The 22,411-nt window shown below is 47.1% G+C and overlaps 1 protein-coding gene and 1 non-coding gene across 3 annotated transcripts; one reads left to right on the forward strand and one right to left on the reverse strand.

Moving 5' to 3' along the window:
• Positions 1 to 1,017: 1,017 nt before the first annotated feature.
• Positions 1,018 to 16,886, reverse strand: LACTBL1 (lactamase beta like 1). 2 transcript variants are annotated; one of them, XM_086860432.1, is made up of 10 exons: positions 16,399 to 16,886; positions 15,673 to 15,883; positions 15,022 to 15,109; positions 12,556 to 12,645; positions 11,378 to 11,519; positions 10,896 to 11,005; positions 9,814 to 9,971; positions 7,692 to 7,939; positions 4,135 to 4,240; positions 1,018 to 2,288 (listed from the first exon to the last, which is right to left on the reverse strand). In XM_086860432.1, the coding sequence occupies exons 3-10, from the start codon at positions 15,040 to 15,042 to the stop codon at positions 1,310 to 1,312; spliced, it is 1,854 nt and encodes a 617-aa protein (XP_086716558.1). In that variant the 5' UTR covers positions 15,043 to 15,109; positions 15,673 to 15,883; positions 16,399 to 16,886; the 3' UTR covers positions 1,018 to 1,309. The 2 variants fall into 2 exon arrangements, with proteins under 2 accessions (XP_086716558.1, XP_086716559.1); XM_086860433.1 differs by lacking the exon at positions 12,556 to 12,645 and having other exon boundaries at positions 11,378 to 11,522; positions 16,399 to 16,844.
• Positions 8,910 to 8,983, forward strand: TRNAN-GUU (transfer RNA asparagine (anticodon GUU)). Its single transcript has one exon. It is a non-coding gene; the product is annotated as a tRNA-Asn (tRNA).
• Positions 16,887 to 22,411: the final 5,525 nt, after the last annotated feature.

Below are 22,411 nucleotides of genomic sequence, written 5' to 3' on the forward strand. Positions count from 1 at the left end.
AGTTCAAAGGGTTCTGAGGTGTAGGTGTTTATATTTTGCCAGATTATTCTCACTCTTAGTGGTCCAGAGTCTTTTAACTTGCAGAGTAACTACAGTTTAAGGGGCACTATTGCAATATTATGTGGTTTCATTAGTGCTCCTTGGGGCAGAATTTGGTCTCTTAAACCAATAAAGTAAGTTTTGTTCTTGTCTGTTTTTGATGCTGGGAATGTTAATGAAGCATTTTCTATTTGTTTGGTTCCCTGATGAGTAATTCTAAAAACATTTTTAAGCACTGTGTTTCTATAGGCTGTTGCAGACACATTGAGTCACTTTTTAAAGCACAGATTCAGTGAAAAGTGAGCAGATGGGCAGATTTTGCATGTTTGTTGTACGGATTGTGGAGCCAGTCTCTGACATGGGTGAAATAACAGTGGGATATTTTTAAATTCAACAGAACAGCAAGCGTACACAAAAGCTTAAACATTATTCATAGCGGTAACTTAGATTCTATAAAAGTTCAAATAGGAAAAAAACTAAAAAAAAAAAAGGCAAATTCACAAAATGCTGTTAAAGCTGGTGTAAAACAGCTGCTAATTTAATCAGGTCACCCGTCCCCCCTCCCCTCCTGGTGATCAGAGCTGGTTCTGCTCTTCTCAGGATGCTGCTTTGGCACAGAGTGACAGAAGTTTGGACTCAGGATTGTGAGTGGCTGCTTTCCATGACTGACTGGACCACCCCAGAACTCCACCTTGTCCTGTCTGCCCTGCATGACCTCTCCCAAATCCTCTGTACAGGTCTTTCAAGGCCCCCTTTTCCCCCCCTGTATCAGGGAAGGGTTCCCCTTCCCAGGGTGAGCCAGGCTTTGTTGAGATAAGCTTTGCTCCAAGTCAGGAAATAAAAAAAAAGCCCTGGAAAAATCCCTGGGCTGATGAAGAGACATTTTCTGAGAGACCCAGGAAATTCTCAGCCCTTGGATGATAGCAGCTGATCACCACAGTGGTCATCAAACAGACAATACAAGAGTGGACACTTCAGTGCTTGGCTTTTTTTTTTTTAATGGCATCCAAACACATCCATCCAGCACATTCCCAACCTCTTTTTCCTGCAGGTATCTCCAGCTGCCATCAGGCCTGTCGTGCACTGCTGGGGTCCAGTGACAAGTCATTAAAAGCAGTCTTAAAAACGGGGAGGATTTGTTTGGCAAAAGAGTCATTTGCCTCCACCCTTCCCTTTAGAATGGCATCCACGAAGCCACGCGGGCAGGAGAGTCTGGTAAGACACAGATTTGGAGGCAGCTCCCGGGAGGGGAGGGAGGAGCAGGGAATGTTTAGCTGTAGAACACGGGCTTGCGCAGGACACGCACCACGTTGTAGGTGTTCAGCCCCGGGGCGTCAAAGCCGGGGGACAAACCCTTGCGGTCGAAGGGGTAGAAGTTAAAGAGCTGCCCGTTCTGCGTCTCCAGTGAGATGGAGGCAGAGCCCAGGTGCAGAACACATGGGAATTCCTTGTCGAAAACGACTTGGAAAACACGGTCTTCCAGGTGGTGGAGCTTGATTGTCCGATACTTTTCAGGGATCAGCTCTTCCACGTGAGGCCCGAACTGCTGCATGACCAGCACCCCACCCATTCCAACTTTGATCTCATAGAAAGTCAGGTTGGAATAGGTGTAGTAGCCAACATAAGGGATTGGGTTTGGAGGAGGAACCAAGCTTTTGTCGGCCTCTCTGAAGGCTGTCTCCATGGCAGGGATGAGATACTCGTATGTCTGAGTCACAATGTCCCCACCCTGAGGTCTGGGCCCCGCCATCAGCACGATGAAGCTCAGGCGGAGCTTGGGGATGAGAGAGAAGGTGGCTGAGTAACCATCAAGGTCCCCATCCTTCCTGACAACATCATACCCCAGCTGCTCGTTAATCTCCCAGGGCGTGCCCGTCTTGTTGGCGAAGTATTCAGTGGAGCATTTCAACAGGGGCGTCAGCATCGTCTTCACCGTGTCAGGCTCCAGCAGCCGGCGGTGGTAAGTGCCCAAAAAGACCATGGCCAGCTTGGCCAGGTCGGCAGCCGTGGAGTACATCTGGCCAGAGGGCCGGTACCAGCCCAGGTCGTAGAGCGGGGCCGGCTGCTGGCTGCCGTAGAAGCCCACGGCCATCTGGGAGCGGATGGGCGCCGTGATGTCGAAGCCGGTGTCCTCCATGCCCAGGCGGTCCAGGATGTTCTCCGAGACCCAGCGCTGGTACTGCCCGTCGGCAGCGTGGTCAGCCAGCACGTGAGCCATCAGGGAGAAGGCCAGGTTGCTGTAGTGGCATCTGGGAAGGAAGAGGAATATATTGGGATCAGATTTTCATCGGTGATACGACACCAAGTGGCCTCTTCTTTCCCCCTCTCTTCTTTAGGGGGAAAATTCACATTTTATGGAATGACAGATGCAAGGGAGACAGAGAAAAGCCGTGTGTTGTTGCCATGATTTGCTGTTAAATCAAGGAAAATAAATGTTTTACAGGAATATCAGCAGAGCTGTTCAGCCCTGGTGTGCAGAGAGAGTTGAAGATGGAAAAGAAACAACCCCTCTATATTTGCATAACCTGACTTGCTGTTTATAATTGTTCACCATCCATTCTTTTTAAGAGTTCCAGGTGCTCACCTTAAAGGTCTCAAAATCCCGGGTAAACCTCTTTGGGGATTTGCCATGGGATAATCACTTAGATACCTAAGCTAACTTAAGATGGTAAAAGCACTTAAAAAGCACTTAAAAGCCCACAAAGCAGCATCCAGCAACGTGGAGTCATTAAAGAAACCCGACTACTCCAGGCTTTAATAACCATGAAGTGATTTAAGTCTTCACACTTGAATGAAGTTTAATGGCATGAAGACATGAAGGGTCATGTTTTTTAAAATACGTTTTCAAAATTCGTTATATTTTCAACCCTGTTGGTTTTTTTAATTGTGTGAAGCCACACATCTCGTTGAGACCTATTTAGATCATAAATTTGGTACCACTTCAACCTTTTCCAGCCCATTTAATTGAATAAAAGCTTGGTGAGCATATATATTCTTACCCTAAGACTAAGCACATTCTGTATGTAAAACCTTGCGTCTGAAATGGAGCTGAATTTCAACACAGAAAAATGTGTTAAAACATCTATATCAGTGAATTGGAACTTCTTTTGAGAAGAATCATCTGTTAGCTGGGGAATAAAACCAGGAACAAGGAGAGAGAGTGAAAACTCCCAACGTATCAATTAATAAGGTGTTGAGAGACTATCTTTATATAGGATATCTTTATTTATCTTTATGGGGATCATAAAATAAAGGTACCATTAGAGATAAGTTACAATAAATATAAATAAAATAAATATAATAAATAAATAAAATAAAAATACCAAAGAAGATGATGGTATTAAAAATCCTAAACTCATTTAAGGAATATCTGTTGTAATGACGTGGGACAGAACTAACACAAGTGACTGGCAGATCCTCAGCCACCCTGGGTGAATTATCTCAGACTGTAATTAATGACCAAACAATTTTGCAGTCTTAGGAAGTTTCTTCCCAGTTAGTTTGAATCCTTTCCTTCATCTGCTGTGCACTGGATCCTGTTGAAGGCTATGGGGAAGTGTCCAAGGCCAGGTTGGACAGGGTTTGGAGCAACCTGGGATAGTGGAAGGTGTCCCTGCCCATGGCAGAGGGGTGGAAAAAGATCCTTTTAAGGTCCCTTCCAACCCAAATCAGTCTGGGATTCTGTGATTCCATGATATTTTGAGTGTTTGCAACCCAGGTAACAGACTTTTAACTGGCTACAGGAATTAAAACAAGCATTCACAGACCTTTTAGATAATTTAGAGACACACAGCTCACCACAGACATGATTTTAACTGAAACCTGTGATGATTTAAACCGTTTAAATTAAAGTGCCTCTCCACTTTTGAAAACTTGCATCACTTTAGGCTCATTAAGTGAACTTCAGCAGTTTAATTTGGCTCATCTGGGCTTAAAAAATTAATCCAACCTCCAACAGTCTTTTTTTTTTTTTCCAGCCTCTAACAGAGGGAGGTTTTTTTGGGAATGGCTGCCTTTTACCCACGGGGGCTGGGGATGGGGCTGAGGGTGGAGAACACATCCAGAACCAAAAGCTCCTAAATAAAAATATCTGACCTGGTTCCTGGGTCAGCCACCAGGACGTCGTCTTTGAGCAGAGCAAGGGCATCCTGCGTGTTGCCCTTCCAGAGCAGGCTGGTGGATCGCAGCCTCCTGGGCAGACCTGTGGCAAAGAGAGGGAGAAATCATGGAAATGATGTCTCTGGTGAAGGGAGAACAAAGGAAAGCTTCAATGGAAAAATGGGAGCACCGTGGGGTGTGCTGCAGTCTGTTTCTGATACCTGAGATCCAGGAGAACATTGAATTTCATACGATTTTATGAAATCTATGAACGCGTTTTCATGGTGATACGTGAAAAGTCTTAAAGTCACTGGGTGAAAAAGTTAAAGTTTAGAGTTTAAAACGGTTTAGAAAGCAGAAGGCAAGATGGAGGATTTAGAATGTTTATTTTCCTTCTTCTTTCTTCTTCATTTTCTTCTTCTAGAGGTTTTTGGGTAGTAGTAGGTGATTGGATAGAAAATGCCACAGTGCAGCACACAGGTGATGGGTCATTGGGTCATTAAGGAAAATAATTTATGTGTCAACTGTTAATTGGATAAAAATAAGTATAAAGATAAAAGGATTGCGTAGTTCAGGGTCATTTTGTGCCTTCAAAAGCCAAAGTGAGCCACAAGGCCATTTTGTACCATCAGAAAGAAATGAGCCAGACTGCAGTGAATTGAACTTTTGCAGAAAGTCTGGAGAGACCTGCCAAGTTTTGTGATAACATCCTGATTTTTGAATCACCCCAGCTCCTCTTCGCAGGATCTATGGCTTGCCTAGGCCAGAACTTGGATCACTTTTGGAACGGAATCCTTGCTGCCAATTTGCAACTTGCTTTGATGCGGAGTTTTGGCAGGGAATTGGGAAATGTATGTCTCTGACAGGAAAACGACTCACAACTGTGTGCTCAGAGACCGTGTCTTAATCATGGATTCACTAAGGTTGGAAAAGCCCTCCAAGATCACGGAATCCAACCATCAACCCACGTCCCCAAGTGCTACTCCTCATGTTTTTTTAATGCCTCCCAGGGTGGTGACTCCACCACTTCCCTTTCTTCCCAATCTTCTCCAACGCTTTACAAATCTTCCTCTGAAAATCTGATTCCTAATATGGGATCTGAGCATCCCTTGGTGCAGCTTGAGGCCTTCTGCTCTTGTCCTGCATCCTGGCAAAGCTGAACGAGGCCAATTTCTTTTCCTGGCAGCAACACCCGTTTTCTTCAGCTGGCCTGAACTTGGCATTTGGGCTGGAGTGACAGCACTGCTTCTGCCCCTGCTCTGGGGTTATTTGTGCAGCTGCAGGAGCAGAGAAGAGATGCACTGACATCTTCCAGTGGACAATGGGCTCCTTCATTTCATACTTGCCCCAGTGGCAGCAAAGAAAACGCTGGAGCAGTGGGAGAGTTCACCAGTCTCCTTGAGGTTCATTGGAAACGATAAACCAGAGCGTAATATAATCCAGAGCCATTGATTTCTACCTCGTGGGCTGCTAATTGAAGTGACAAGCAGGTTGTTAATAATTTACAATCGCATCCCATCCTGTCATTCCTGTGGATTTGAAAATCACGCTCTTAACAAGCTGGAGCTTCCCTCCAGCAACGGGACCATCGAGTGCTGAGGAGAAAAACCTTTGGAGTTACTTTTGTAAATGTGCAGTGGAGAGCCCAGATAATGAGGATCTATTACAGATCAGCTTCCACAGGAAGAATTTAGATGAAACCTGCTTTACAACGTGTCATGCAGTGCCTTTGATCCCAGTGCTAAGCAGAACTTTTTCCTCTTTGGGGTTTGACACGCGGCAAACGGGAAGCGGAACCGGGAGCGTTCCTTTGATTTGCAGTTGGGATGTGGAAACTGTGCATCTCCTTCTGCTGAATTGTCAAGGTCCAAGGGTTGGTGTGTCCTGTGGGGGTGCTCTGGGAAATTTGGGCCACATTCTAAAATCCAAAAATACGTAGAAGCATAAAAGGAGCTGAGCAGGGGCAGAAATCCAGCACGGTGATGGGAGCAGTGGAAGGGCTGCACAGTACATGGAATTATGCCATGACCAGCTACTCTTTTGATTTATACTCCTTACAACATTTCTGGGGTGCATTTCACACCTCCCTGGGTGACAGGAGCAGTCAGAGCAGCTTTACCAGGCAGAATTGCTTCATCAGGCTGGGTAGAGCCACACCTTGACTGCAGGGAGAGGGGCTGGGCAGGGATGTGGCCAGTGGCCACTTTGGGTTGTTCATCTGCTTCTTTCCAGGTTTCACTTCATCTTGGGGAGCCCTCATTTTCATATTGGCTTGCTTCAAATGGTGCTATACCCCATCCTGAGGTCCTGTAAGTTGCAGACATTCTATTTTGACTTTAAATCCTAATTTTAGGGCATTTATTCCGATCTGGAAAAATGCAAGTGTTACACAGAGATTAACCAAAATACCACAGCTGTGATATCAGCACAGTGTCTTTGGCCACCACATTTTGTAATCCCTCAGTCAAGTCTTAGCAGCTTTGTTTCTGAGGCAGGTTAAAGTTCTTAGTCCTGTGAGTCCCTTCTCCCTTCATGTAGGAGTTCCCCAATTCTGAAGGTAGCAGCAGATTAACACTTCTCTGACAGCAAGTGCCAAGCTATTAATAGCCCAGGAATCCCGGATCAGGAACCACACTGACAGCTAAATTTAGCACAGCAATCAAAGTCTTTCTATTCAAAGCAAAGAGGTTTGACCCTCAACTCTACATCTCAGCAAAATGAGAGCACTTGGGGCTGGAGTACAAAACATTGGTGTGCAATTGGAGCCTGGTTTCAAGTCATGGTACCATGGAGAAAGGAATCTGTACTCACCTGAAAGGAATCTGTGCTCACCTGAAAGGAATCTGTGCTCACCTGAGTGGAATCTGCTCACCTGAAAGGAATCTGTGCTCACCTGAAAGGAATCTGTTCACCTGAAAGGAATCTGTGCTCACCTGAAAGGAATCTGTGCTCACTTGAAAGGAATCTGTGTTCACCTGAAAGGAATCTGCTCACCTGAAAGGAATCTGCTCACCTGAAAGGAATCTGTTCATCTGAAAGGAATCTGCTCACCTGAAAGGAATCTGCTCACCTGAAAGGAATCTGCTCACCTGAAAGGAATCTGTTCATCTGAAAGGAATCTCTGCTCACATGAAAGGAATCTGTGCTCACCTCAAAGGAATCTGTGCTCACCTGAAAGGAATCTGTGCTCATCTGAGAGGAATCTGCTCACCTGAAAGGAATCTGTTCACCTGAAAGGAATCTGTTCACCTGAAAGGAATCTGTTCACCTGAAAGGAATCTCTGCTCACATGAAAGGAACCTGTGCTCACCTTGCAGGGGAAAGAAAGCTCCTCACCTCAGCCCCTTTCCTGGCAAGTGTCCTGGACAAGGGTTCCCTTTGAGCACCCCTGAAGTTGCTGACTCCCTGTTTCCAAGAGCCCTGCCTGTTCCCTGGGAATTTCACGGGGTCCAGACTGGGAAAGAGCCTCCCAGCAGCATTTTTTTAACTCCTGCAATATGCTCTGCCCCCTCTTTGGTGTTTCCAGGGCAGAGAGGGACACTCAGGGAGCTCACCTGAGAGCTGGCTGGCCATTCTGCGCAGGGTGACCGGGGATGGCTTCAGTGGCATCGAGCCTTTTTCCAAAAACACCAGCCCGTCCGCTGTGTATCTCTGCTCTGAGTCCTTCAGCCTCCCCAGAGGGTTCTTGATAACAAAGTTCTGGGCATAACGCTCCAGTGGGTCATCCAGGGATGTCACTTTTCCTTCCTCCCACATCTTGTACAACATGATGGTGGGGAAGATCTTGGAGACGCTGGCAATTCTGTTAGGGGAAAAAACATTTGGAGAAATTTAGCATCAAGAAGCCCATGAATCAAGAGGAAAGAAAAGATCACCATGATTTGATTTTTATATTTAATTTATATATTTAATATTTAATTTTATATTTTATTTTTATATTTTATATATTATATTTTATTTTTATATTTTATATATTATATTTTATTTTTATATTTTATATTTTGTTTATATTTCGATTTATTTATACTTATATTTTATAATTTGTTTTATATTTTATTTATATATTATATAGTATATATTTTATTTTTATATTTTATATTTTATTTTATATTTTATTTTTAATATTTATATTTGTATCTATATTTATTTATATTTATATTTATATTTAATTTATATACTTTATATTTAATTTTATATTTTATTTATATATTATATAGTATATATTTTATTTTTATAGTTTATATTTTATTTTATATTTTATTTTTAATATTTATGTTTGTATTTATATTTATTTATATTTAATATATATATTTTATATTTTATTTTATATTTTATTTTTAATTTTTATTTTATATTTATATTTACATTTACATTTCTATTTACATTTATTTATATTTATTATTTAAAAGAATTTATATTTTATTTTTGCTCATTCCAGAGGGAATTGCTAAAATACAGGTAGGAAGTCTGAATTAATATCCTTAAATCTGAATCTTTATAAGCTGCAACATAACCTCTGTCTGTCCCCAGCAGTGCAGTGGGCTGCTGATCTCTTTCCATTCACTTGGCATTCATAAAACAACAAAACTGTAAATTACTGCTTAGCAAACACCATCAAACCCCTCCAGCAGTTTACTGGAATTTTAAGGCTAAAATCACAGAACCATTTAGGTCAGAAAAGACCTTTCAGATCATCAAGCTGGAGCATTCACCCAGCACTACCAAACTGCCCCAAAATTCCAGGTTTTCCCAGTTTTGTGGCCACCCAGGCCGTCCCCGTGGCGCAATCGGTCAGCGCGTTCGGCTGTTAACCGAAAGGTTGGTGGTTCGAGCCCACCCAGGGACGTGGCCCTGACTCCTGGACCCTGGTGCGGGGTTGGAACCCCCTTGGGTTGTCCCTTACAATCCAAATAATTCGGTGGTTCTGGAGGAAAAACAGCAGGAGGTTGTTTTACCGTTATACAGATTGGGAAGGAACCCGTTTTGGAAAAAATCACAGCTGCTGAAACTGTCCAAAATCGTTCACTCTGAGAAAATGTCACAGTCAGAATGCAGCCCATGTTTCTTAGCACAGTTACAATTCACTGAAAACTGATCTTTAGAGGGAGGAAGCATTTCCTTCCTCTTTCTTTTTGGTTTTTAGCACAACAATTAACAGCTTGGTTCTGTCTTAACCTAAAAAAATGACAGCCAATATGAATTTGACTTCACTGGAACGATGAATAAGCTTATGGGTCTACTTGACATGTTCAGTAGATATTAATCCCAAAAATCAGTTTTTTCCTAAACTGACATTTAGTATTATTTTTTGAACCCTGTGACATTGTTTCCTCCCTGATCTCCAAATCTGTGCCAGCTCTTGGTCTTCAGGTTTGTGCCCTGGACATGCAGCCATTCCCACGTAAGGAATGTATGTTTTCAGGTTCTTTAGGATCACTGCTATTCCAGTTTAAAATATTCTCAGGATCAAATGAAAAAAATACATAAATAAACCCAAAGTAACTCATTAAACCCCCAGCATGCAATCTGGGAATTCTCTTTTTCCTCACAAAGCACGATCCAGCAGAGCTCCCTGCATGGCCCTGCAGGTTGTGACGGTGTCTCTGTTCCGGGTATCAGCTCTCTGTTGGTGTGTTTTTCCTTTCCTGGCTCTCCCACCTGCGCCAGGTGTCTCACCTGTAGATGGTGTATTCATTGGGCAGCCCTGAGGTGGGGTCAGAGCCGTTCTTCTTCCCGAAATTGCCCGTCCAGAGCACGGTGTCGTTGTAGATGACGATGGCTGACATGGCCGGGAGGCCGGAGCTGTGCATCTTCTGCCGCAGCATCTGATCCACCTGGGGAGGGAAGGGAAACCATGGACTTCCAAAAGAAGGGTTTTACAACGCATCCAGTCTGTACCAAGCAATGGAAACATCCACCCTCATCATCCCAAATCACTCGAGAGTGATCCTATGAACGGTGTTCTGGCAAAAAAAAAAAAAAAAAAGGTATTTTTTTTATATTTGTTTATCTGTTTCTTCTAGAATTGCTTCTGTTGAATTATCCCGTGTCCTTTTTCAGTCTACATGACCACTATGTAGAAGAATGACGTGCTCTTCACTCATTGTGAAGAAGAATGAACCAGCTCACCCTCTGGGCAAGAGAACTGCTCACTGGAGGAGTTTTACACATCCATTTCTAGGTTCACGTGTTCTCCTCAATTCCCCATCTCCTTCCCCAGGGATGCTCAGTGGTAATGATAGTAAAAGGTCTTAAAATCTTAGAAAATTCGGGGATTTAGGAAGAAAGTTAGGTTTGGAAAAGCAGGCCCTGGGAAATGTTAGGCCTTGTGCTTGCTAAAGACCAGGTCAAGCTGCATCTGTATAATCAATATATGATAAATGATAGAATTGTTAGATTTGATTAGATATAATTATTGTTTAGAGAACATGGGGAACAATGTTAGGGGGCTGAGGGGGAATCACGACAAATTCACGCTTGGGTGAAAACAATGCATACAATAGAACAATGTAAGTTTAATAATTAATATGTAAGTTGCATAATGATAAAATATGTTCAACTTGAAAACCCAAATCGGGTCAGATTTGGGTCTGTGTACCCCTGACACCCAGAGCTCTTTAAATAAAGCACCTTCATATAAACATTCGTGGTTATGTGTGTTCCTGAGCGCTAACAGTGAAATCCTCCATCTCCCCTGCACCCCTGGAGAAAAGCAGCCAAGAGCTGTGTGTCCCTCTGGTCCCTCCAGCCCCACAGACCTTCTCCAGTGCTTCCTTCAGGATGGGGAGGGGATGGTCCAGCGGGACCGGCTCAGGATAGCGGGGACACATCTGCACGGCTTCTGACCTCACCTCCATCACGGATGGACCTGGAAAACAGTTCAGGGTGACACAGGTGTACTCCAACAGACACATGGAGAAGCCTGAACCTCACCCAGCAGCCACCACAAGCTTTCTTGGCCTAAGGGACGCTTTGCACGGGGAAGGGACAGCGCTGAATTATTTCTGGTGCCCTGTTATTGCTCATTCCCACATGGGATGGACACGGGATGGGCTTCAACCGACTCTGCAGCCTGGGAGAGTGAAGAACTGGGGCTGCACAAGGCTCTGGCAGTGGGTTTAGCCCCCCTGGAAAGATGTCTGGGGAAGCGCTCCTCAGGGGAGAAAGGGGAAGAAAGCTTTTACTGGTCTTCCAAATCTCTGTGCCACACCCTGGGCAAGGTTAAAACCCCTCTACTCACCGGGCTCCACCTTGGGGAGGCTGTACTGCCACAGGAAGCAGCCGGTCATGGCCACGGAGAGGAGGAAGAGGAGGATGACCAGGACGTGGATCCACTTCACCTCCATGGCAGTGAGTTTGAGGAAGCTCCGGCTGCAGGGCGCCTGCTGGGAATGGAAAAGGAATGGGTTATGGGGGAGAGAAAACACCTGTGTGTGTGTCACAGGGAGAGAGGCCCCTGTGCTGGGGAATAAAGCAGAGACAGGACTGGTGGAAGTGTCCCTGCCCATGGCAAGGGGTGGAGTGGGATGAGTTTTAAGGTGTCTTCAAACTGTTCTGGGATTCTGGGGTGATTTCAGTACCATTGCTGCAGCAGGGGAGGGCAAACCAGCCCATGGAACCAGAAATGACTTGATGGCTTTCAGTGAGCTCTCTGAGCCGCTCACTCACCTCTCCTTGTTGGTTCTTGTGGAACCCTGCTCGCTCCTTTTGCTTTCTCCCCTCCCTGCAGGTGAAGCTCATCATCCCAGCCTGGCAGGAGTCTCAGTTACAGCTCTCACTTCCTCCCTTCTCACCACCACTTATCCCTGGATATCTTTCCATCCCCCTTTTCCAGAGCCCAGCATCTGTTCATGACAGCCACCAGCCAGACCATCTGAGCAGATCCAGCTTTTCTAGATGAATGATGGAATTTTTCACTCCGTGCTGCCCTTACCCTTCTCTGTTGTGCCTGTAAATCCCATTCTATCACGTACCATCTGTAAGCTTGGCATTTACAGATGCCATGTTTTAGGAAACTGGCTGATATTTGAGTGTGTGCAGCTCTCAAAACACTGGAGACCATCCAGGTTGGTGAGAGAACCAGATCAATGTTGAAGAAAAACAAGGAACAGATGACAAATGAGGAGGTGCCTGAGCCTGAGCTGTGCTCCTTCACTGCCTGCAGGAGGTCAGGAGAGTGCTTTTGAAAGTTTGGCAATTAATGTTATAAAACATATGGCCTGCCATTTGCATCCAATATGCTCCACATTCCTAAGCTGTTTCAGGTTGTCTGGACTCACTTGTAGGACAGACAGATTGAAATATTCCCTTTAGATTTCCACACAGCCTTTTTTTTCTCCCTCCCCCCCACCCCTGTTTTTGAGATACAGGATAGTTCACGCAAAAGCTTCTGCAAATCAACTGAGCCTTGTCACTCACAGCCAGGGAATCTGCAGAGCCTCTCCCAGACTTGTGGATCCAGCTGGGTTTTCCAGCCTTCACTGGAACTCTGGGTTGCAGCTCCACTTTCTGCATAATAACAGAAATATATCATAATTTTTCCTGAAGGCCCTCTGCCTGGCCAGGCATTTCTGAAAGCAGCTTATGTCAGGTTCTTCCATAAGATAATTAAAATTCAGGGATGGCTGAAGACTGTGCAGGTGCCTGCAGACCCCACTCACACCTGAGCCTGCCTGGGTGCTCCAGGTCCATATTCCTGACGTGTTTCTAAATAGGGGAATGCCATCCTGACAGCAATCCCACTTTTGTTTGGATATACCAACCTCTTTCAGGGCATTAGCTTGGCAGGAGATTCCATCACTCAAGGAAAAGCCTGTGCTGAGATCTCTTTAATCCCCTCACACTGGCAGGGCTCAGTGTTCAAGGATGTTTTCCTGCAGTGAGGGGTGGGATGGGGCCCTCTGCCCTGGAGTGGTCATGGGATTTCTTGGATTTAGTCACATCTTAATAACATTGACTTCTCCACCAATTTTCAGTTCCTCTGGCCATTTTTCTGCCTCACTGAGAAGCCCTGGTTCCTGAGTCCCAAAGAACAAGGTGAGAAGATTATTTTCTGGTGTGTTCCTCACCTCACGGACTCCAGACTCACTGGGCCACTAACAGAGGACACAAATACCGACTCTGAGCTCATCTTTTAGCCCAAACTCATCCTTCACTCATTTACTTCATGTGGATCCTGAGTGCTCTGAGTGGCTCTTTTTCCTTCCCTGTGAAATTCCCAGTGGGAATGCAAAAAAACCCCTGGCAGTACCACGGACTAGAGATATGGATCTCTCCTTCACTGATGGGACACCAGATACCCAAAGGTGTGAGAAATATTCATCCAAACCACCTTTCAGGGAAAACACCACTTCTCCCCTGCAGCTGGGAGGCCGTCAGGCGAAGCAGATGGATAGATCCCTACAAACACACATCACAATTCCCACTCCAGGACCTGTCTGCTCTCACCTTCCCATGGCTTCCCCCTCACTCCGTGCCTCTGTGACTGTCGCTGCTCACAGCACAGACACAGCAAGGCAGGGGGAGGGGGACACTGAGCACTTAATCACATGCAAATGAATGCAAACGCATGCAGGAATGAGCGCACGCGGCTTCCCGTGGGGACAGCTTAGCAGTAGGATACCTTTCTTTTTCCCCCCGCTGAGATTTACAAAATTGGGATGGGGAGAAAACTCAGGAATTCCCCATGGACCACCCAGGCCACTGCCCTGCCCCACAAGGCACAGCTCAGCAGGGATTGGGGACAGCCAGGAAGACCCCCCAGCCCCTCACCTACCACATCCAGGAGCTGCCTCAGTCCCAAAGGCTGTTGTCTCTCATCCAGGCATGTGGGCACCTCAACAACCTCATCCTGGCCAGCCTGAGCCTCGGGCAGGGGCGAGCAGGAGCTCTCAGCATCTCCCCAAGGCAGCTCCGTGTCACGGGCAGGAGCTGCTCCCTCACTGGACTTGGGGTTTGTCTCCCCAAGGATCCTGCTCCAGGTTTATCTCCCCAAGGATCCTGCTCCAGGTTTATCTCCCTGAGGATCCTGCTCCAGATTTATCTCCCCAAGGATCCTGCTCCAGGTTTATCACCCCAAGGATCCTGCTCCAGGTTTATCTCCACAAGGATCCTGCTCCAGGTTTATCTCCCTGAGGATCCTGCTCCAGGTTTATCTCCCTGAGGGTCCTGCTCCAGGTTTATCTCCACAAGGATCCTGCTCCAGGTTTATCTCCCTGAGGATCCTGCTCCAGGTTTATCTCCCTGAGGGTCCTGCTCCAGGTTTATCTCCCTGAGGGTCCTGCTCCAGGTTTATCTCCTCAAGGGTCCTGCTCCAGGTTTATCTCCACAAGGATCCTGCTCCAGGTTTATCTCCCTGAGGGTCCTGCTCCAGGTTTATCTCCCCAGGAGTCCTGCTCTGGGTTTCCCCATCCATTTGGCCCATCCAGAGAGTGCTGCTGATCTCCCCTGGGAAAGGAGCTTAAGTGACAGGGACAGGATGGCGTTTGCACAGGAAAGTGCCCGAGAGATTGGATGTTAATTCTTCCTAATGCTTCTGTGCCATGTGTGTGAATCACAGCTGAAACCAGGAGGGCTTCACCATCTATTTATAGCAGCTTCATCTCCTCCTGACATCTGAACAGGAGGCGATTAAGCAGGACAGGGACAGTCCCTGAGTGCCTCCAGCCAGCCCCGGGAGCTGCTCAAGGGGAGGGGATGTGGGGAGCTAAGCTGGGAGCTCAGGCACTCTCTGGGCTTAATCCTGCAAGCCTCCTGGAGTTCCCCCTCAGTGACAGACAAGGCAGTCATTCCCAGCTCCCAGGATGAGGATGGAGCTGGGATTTCTTCCCCCTGATCTGCCAGGTACCCTGGAGGATGGCGGGAGGTGCATGAGGGGATCCTTACCCGCAGCTGTAACCCCTCCATGGCTGCTCAGGAGGCTCTTCTCATCCCCTGGGCTTCTGCTCCCCACAAATCGAGGGTTTGCAAACCCCTGTGATGGAGAGAACAGAGTTGGTGCAGGAAAAAAGCAAAGCAAAGAGGTAATGGAGGCCCAAGAAACAAAGCCCAGCTCAGGTAAGCAGGGCTGCAGGGACAGACATGGGGACAGAAATGACACAGGGACATGGGGGCTGGAATGAGGTGGTCTTTAAGATCCCTTCCAACCCAAACCATTCCATGAGATAAACCACAGTAACCACAAAAGTCCTCAGCAACACCTTGGCTCTCTCTGCCTCTGCTCTGGCAGCATCCCAAGCTTCCCATTTCCCTTTCACCTCCAAACACAAGAAACTGAAGCTTTGAGCCCTTCAGAGCTGACACATTTTCACTGTGGCTTCTCCACAGGCTCCTTTGCCTTGTTCCCTCTCCACAGCCAACAACACCCCCTTACCCCTGGGAATCACCCCCACAGCCAAGGGACTGCGTGACAGGACTGGAAGTGCCAGGATAATAACAACACCACCACCTTCCCCACAAAATCTCCCATAAAATCTCCCTCATCCATCTACCTGGCAGCAGCAATTCAATCCCCAACCCCCCAAGAAGAGCTCTTACCGTCCTTGCTGCTACCTCTGGCTTCCAGCTGAGGAATTTGGGGCTGTCCTGCAGCTGCAGATGTTGAGAGCAGCTGAAGCACTAATCCAGCTGCCAGCCTCTCTGAGCACAGATTAACGGGCCAGGCCTCACCCCTCCACAAACAGCTCAGCATCTGTCCAGGGATGCAGCCAGAGGGAGGATTGGAGGTGATCTCCTGGCTCCAGGAGAGCTGCAGAGTGGGAGATGGGGAGTATATTATATTATATTATATTATATTATATTATATTATATTATATTATATTATATTATATTATATTATATTATATTATATTATATTATATTATATTATATTATATTATATTATATTATATTATATTATATTATATTATATTATATTATATTATATTATATTATATTATATTATATTATATTATATTATATTATATTATATTATATTATATTATATTATATTATATTAACTACATAATATGTACTATATTATTACTATATTATTTTAAATCTATTGTATATATTATATAATATTCTATTCTATTCTATTCTATTCTATTCTATTCTATTCTATCTATTCTATTCTATTCTATTCTATTCTATTCTATTCTATTCTATTCTATTCTATTCTATTCTATTCTATTCTATTCTATTCTATTCTATTCTATTCTATTCTTTATAAAGTACATCCTAAATGCTCTCCAAAGAGGAAGGTGTGGTTGTGCACCCACTCACATTCCAGATCCAGGGGGATTATGCACCTCAGGGGACCTGCCATCCTATTCCTTCACATCTTCATAGGCAGGGACATTCCAGTTCCATCCCTTCATTCCAGTATCTCCAACAGCATCCCAGAACCTGACAGTGCCCAAAATACCCAGTGGAGCCCGTGCCCCCAGAGCTGTTCCCAAATTTTGGTGAATGGGGCTGCTGATGACCTTCTCTCTAATTAGATCAGCTCAGGCTTCTCACGGTTTTGTCACTCCCCATTTCTGGGAGCTCTGATTTCCTTCTGTCCCTGCTGGTGCTCTTTGTGCCTCCAGTGGTGATTTTTGGTCTGGGCTCCTCTAACACCTTTCTGGACTCTTTCTGTCTCCATGCACACAGGACATTGACTCATCTTGTGGTGCCACCGATGGCTGGAGGTTCCTTATCTCCTGCTCTGTGCTTCCTGAGCCCTCGCTGAGCCAGCAGAGCTCGGGAGCACAAAGCCTTCCTCATTTAGGGAAAGCATTGGGCAGCAGCTCAAACATCAGTGTGTTATCAGTGTTATTCTCCTCCTGCATTCAAAACACTGCTCTGTACCAGCTACCAGGGAAATGACTGGGAAAATGAACTCCATTCCACCCAAAAGCACATCTGGGTGAGAGTTCAGAGCTTGTGACTTGAGGCTTCTGCAAATCCAGCTACTCAGGCTAAGAAAGGAAAGCTAAGCAAGCAGCTAAACCGCACAGTGTTATAACTCTGAGTGACCTATTCTGATTTAAAACTTACTTATTAACTGATATTTCTCAACCCATCCTTTGGGGGGGCCTGAGAGTGGCCTCCACTGAATGGTTTTACACTGGGTCCCAGCTTAGAAAAACCTCAGAAGATGTTGTGGTTCCCAGGGCAGCTTCTCCCTCCTTTTCCCAGGGCATCCCTGTGACCCAGGGAGCCACAGCCAGGAGGGAACATCAACCAGGGACTGCAGCCAGAGGATTTTGTGTTTCATAACACCAAAGGTCAATCTGTGGGATAGCTCTGACCAGGAATCAGTGGGATATGACCAAAACAAACAGCTGGCTGAGGGCTTTTCAGGCTTCTCCCCTGCCTCAGCTGCAGATCAGCAAAAAAATCTGCCCAGGCTGGCTGCATCTGTCTCCACTGGAGCCAAGGAACACCAGGTATTTTACACAGCTTGTCCTGGAGCAGAGAGCCAGAACGCCCATCAGGCTCTCTCCAGCTGAATTATTTTTCCATCCCTGCCCAGAAACAACCTTTGGCACGAAGGTGACTAATGCAGACACTTTGGAAATCAGCAGTGTGGGAAATTCCCCCCACACAGAGCCCCTTCCCTCCCTGCTGGGACCCCCACATCTCTTCTCCTGCTTCCAGGACCTCCTTCTTCTCCTTGGCTTCCTCTCCCACCCCATTTCCCTGGCTGAATTTGGGGATGCAGCTTGCCATCCCACATGGGCTTGCACAGGAAGGGTTTGGGGGATGCAGTGGGGGGCTGGTCCCAGTCAGCTCCCAGCCCAAGGCTGAGCCCACCTGTGAAGCCTCACCGTGCAAATGTGGGAAGAAAATGTCTGGGAGAAAATTCCAGATGGGAGGAGAAGGGAAGAGCGAAGTGGGGAGGGAAAGAGGAGCAGGAGGGGCTCCATGGGGATGAAGATTTTCCCTGCAGCCCAAGGAGGACTCAGACCAGGGCAGATGTCCCCTGCAGTGTGGAGGGGACCGTGCCATGGCAGATCCTCCTCACACAGCATCCCATGGAGAGCCACTCCAGGGCAAATGGATATTCCTGAAGGAAACACAGCCCCTGAAGGACCACACTGCTGGAGGTTTTCCTGCAGCCCGTGGGGTTCCCGTGCTGGAGCACAGGAAAGGCGAGGAGGAAGGAGAAAAACGAAGAAACCACTTTGTGCTGACCTTGACCTGCTGCCCTCAATGTCCCTTGCACCGCTTTTTCCTGGAGGGGGCTGATTAGGGGAGTTTGGAGTGAAGAAGCAAAACTGAATATGAGAAAGGACTGAGGAGTGAAGAGGAAACATGTTGGTTTGATGCCTTTTTGTTTCCCACTAACTCAAATTTTAAGGCAATAAATTAATTTACCTTTCCCCAGATTGTGTCTGTTTTAACCTGTGACAGTAATTGGTGACTTCCCCATCTTATCCCAGCCCATCAGTTTTCTTGCCCCCTTTTATTCCCCAAATTTTTTGGGAAGTGGGCAGCTGGGTGGGAGTTCTGCTGCCAGCCAAGGCTCTCTCATCACCACAACCATGACAGAGGGTTGAAATAAAATGATCTTTAAGGTCCTTTCTACCCCCAATAATTCTGGCACACAGGCGAAAACTCTCCCCCACAGCTTTCTCTCAGTATTGATCCTCAATCTCTCTGCCCTGAAGGGTATCCCTGCCATTTTCCTGCCAAAAGATGCATTTACAGATCTCCAGAAAGGCCCCAGCTGCTGCTCAGCCCCTGGTTCAGAGCAGGTCCCCACACAGGGAACAAGGTCTGGTTTTGCTGGCTGGAGGGGACCCATGGGGACATTTTCTGCTCAGATTTTTTTATTGGCAGGAAGAAAAAGCACCTCAAACCAAACAGTCTGAGCAGATGAATCAGATGTTAAAGAAGGAATTAGAAAATGAACAAGGGGAGGCTCTCAGCGGTCCAGGCACTGTCTGATGCCAGCAGAGCAGTGACACATCCCAGGGACAAGCTGGGCTGCACTGTCCCCTCCTTCCTGGGCTGTCAGGCTCTCACAGTGGCACAGGAAGGTAATTTCCAGCTCTAATTGCCCTTCTCTCCTTTGAACCATGATGGGGATGAGGGGGGATCTCCCCCTCCCAGGGCCCCACACTGCAGAGCCCAGCCAGGACTTTGTTGTCCCACTGGGTGTCCTTTGTGTCCTCCCAGGCACCATTGTCAGCCTTTGTGTCCCGTTACCAGCTGGCTCATTTTATCCACGGTTTTTGTGCAGCTGAAGTGAGATTTGGAAGTCAAAAGATGGAGCAGAGTTCCAGAGGGGCTCCAGCTGCACGTTCCTGTGTCCAGGATTAGTGGCAGTGGCTCAGGTGGCAGAGCAGGGGGTGGCCAGCAGTGCCTTTGCTGTCACTGCCCAGCTCAGGGAATCACAAAACAAGAGTCAGGAGCCTGAGAGGAAACGTGAAAAACCAGCATCACTCCCTTAATAAATTATAAAAGGTTTAATATAAACAAAAAGACAATTGGGAGACAAAGATAATAAAGCAAAGGGTTAAAATGGCCAAGAGCACTGCCAGGAGCACACCAGGTATCTTTGGAACACCCCTTTTATCCCACTTTGCTGTGGGGTTTTAATGTGTATTCCAACTTTTCTAAGAACTAGTTTGCATAGCCCAGGTCTGCCTTTTTAGAGCATGTGCATTTGCTTTTAATTTCTCATTTATTCATATTTATATCTATATCTATATCATGGGGTGGCTCCAGGAGAGCTGGAGAAGCATTTGGGACAAGGGATGGAGTGACAGGACGAGGGAGAATGGCTTCCCACTGCCAGAGGGCAGGGATGGGTGGGATTTTGGGAAGGAATTCCTGGCTGTGAAGGTACCCAGAGAACCTGTGGATGTTCCTGGAGCCCTGGCAGTGCCCAAGGCCAGGCTGGACAGGGCTTGGAGACACCAAGGTGTCCCTGCCATGTCAGGGCTGGGACTTTATGAGCTCTAAGATCCCTTCCAACCCAAACCAGTCTGGAATTCTTCAATTCTATGACCAATCTCTGCAGAAAATCCCCTCTGCTGCCTCCAACAGGAGCTTCCCTCAGCCTGTGCATCAGCAGCAAATCCTCCACCACCCCACACCAGGGCTGTCCCAGCTGGAGCCAGATTTGGCTCCCTCTCCTCTTTCAGAGCTGCTCTGAAGCCTGCAGGGAGCTGGGTTTTCACTGAGCTGTTTCAAAGCTCTCTCATTAACTGCTTGCCAGCAGCCAGCTCTCCCATAATGGGGATCGCCTCTGGAAATTGCAGCCCCATAGCAACAAGGAGTTTAATGGTTATTATTGCTAAACGAAGGACACAGGTCTGATAATCCACCTCGTGCCTCTAGCAAAAGCCCTTGGAAATGATGATTTCCCCTTGCAGGTAAGGCAGGGAAACACACACAATCACAGGGGTATTAAAATGACATGGCCTGGCCTGGCAGAGTGGTTTTTAACATTTCAAAATACCGGAATTTTTACATATTTTTATTTTATTTTATTCTTCTTCATGGAGTCCAGTGAATAGACAGGAAGCCTTTTAAAAATTGAAAAGTATTAATCTTCCTCACAAGGTAAAACAAAGGGAAACCTGTTTTCAAGGACAGGACTCACATGGCCTGCAGCAGTGCCTTGGGAGCAGACCTGGCAGTGCTGGCTTGATGGTCGAGCTTGGAGACTTTAGAGAGCCTCCCCAACCTTAATGATTGGAATTATTAATTAGTTAATTAATTAAGCCCGTGATTTCTACCCACCCAGCAGCTCCATCACCCCTGCCATGGCCAGCAGTGGGTTTCTTTGAGCTTCCTTGGACATGAGCTTGGTGGGACCCTGACCATCTGCAGGATTAACACTGGAGGTGGTCCCAGATGTCCCAGTGACAGGTGGTGGCATCACCCTGCCCATCCCAGCATCACCCACCCCGTTTCTCCTTTTTCCTGCCACCAGACAGGTGTTTTTCTGACACCAGAATAGTTTGGAGCTGTGGAACTCCTGGGATTTCCCCCCGGGAAAAAGGGGAATATCACTTTGCTCGAGTGGGGAGAAAATGGTTAGAGGGGCTCCAGGGTGGGAGGGAGATGGGAGCCTGAGGGGAAGGTGTGCAGGAATAAGAGAAACCCTGGAGAGGGCAACCAGCAGAGAAGATACTGGTGGATTCATGCCTGGCCATGACTGCCTTAGGGCCATGAAGGTTTTAGGAATTTTTACCCCCTGCAGCTGCCTTTTGGAGCCCTTGGGATCTCATCCACTGCTTTTTTCTGTGCCAGTGGGGCTGCAAAATCTTTCTGATTTTATTTTTTTGATGAAAGCAGCATTTCTCTCATAGTCACCAAGGCATTCCAAGAGCTGGAAAAGACAGAATATGATAAGAGATATAAAAACTTTCTAATATCATTGTACATCCTCTATAGGATGGGAGGGTTGAGCTCTGTAGAGTGACCCAGCCAAGGCAGGCAATCCCTGCTGGGGACCAGGGTGACCCCAGGGAGGGGGTTCAGCACAGTCTGTGCCTCTCAGGGATATCCTCTGGCATGTCCCAGGATGCTGGAGCTGCTGTCTGACCTCCAAACCTGCAGTTCTCCCCTGCATCCACTGCACTGGCTTGGCTGTGCAAACCAAATCGCTGCAAGAAGGAAGAGTGGAGTCTTTAAAGTTTGGAAAGCTGCAGCTCCAGTGGCAATGAGTGCAGGGAAGCCTCCCCTTCCTCAGCCCACAGAAGGATGGGGGATTTGGGCAGCAGGAGGAGGGAGGCACAGGGCTCCCCAAAGCCTGGGGATGGGCTCTGTGACCCCTGGGCTGGGGCTCAGCTGGGTTTGTGCAGCCCCTTCCCTCCCCAGGCACCTCTGGACTCATGTTCACCCACCCATCTGACATCATTTTCTCCACCCCAGAGCCTGCCCAAGGGCCCAGGGATTTGGTGCAAGCTACAACTCAAACAAGGGTCAGCTCTGGGGTCACTCCAGGCTCTTTCCTGTCAGGTCCTGGAACCCCACAAAGTCCAGCATGGTGAGATTCCCGGGATTATCCTGCAGGACTTGGACTCAATGATCCTTGTGGATCCCAGCTCAGGGCTTCTCTGGCTCTGTAAATGGTTTTGTATTCTGCCTGCCCACGCTGGGAGGGTGCTGTGGGTGCCCTGTGCCCCACAAGAGGTGACCCCAGGACGTGTCACCTGCAGGGTGACCCGGCTGCCCTGGGCTGAGGCGACATCGACCTGCTCTGCCCTGCTCGGGGGACTTTAAATAGGTCAGCAGCAGGTGACTGGATGAAATTACCCTTCATTTTATTGTAAGGGAGCTGCAGACGAGG

This window comes from Cyanistes caeruleus, chromosome 22, assembly GCF_971803275.1.
Source record: "Cyanistes caeruleus chromosome 22, bCyaCae1.hap1.1, whole genome shotgun sequence".
In the NCBI taxonomy this organism is placed as follows: Eukaryota; Metazoa; Chordata; class Aves; order Passeriformes; family Paridae; genus Cyanistes; species Cyanistes caeruleus.

Bases quoted from the DNA above. Each gene is read 5' to 3' on its own strand.
- LACTBL1 (XM_086860432.1), bottom strand. From the start codon at position 15,042: ATGGAGGGGTTACAGCTGCGG. The intron at 7,940-9,813 runs GTGAGACACCTG...TTCCCCTAACAG, and splicing joins AATGAATACACCATCTACAG to AATTGCCAGCGTCTCCAAGA. The intron at 2,289-4,134 runs GTCAGATATTTT...CTTCCTTCCCAG, and splicing joins GTGGCTGACCCAGGAACCAG to ATGCCACTACAGCAACCTGG.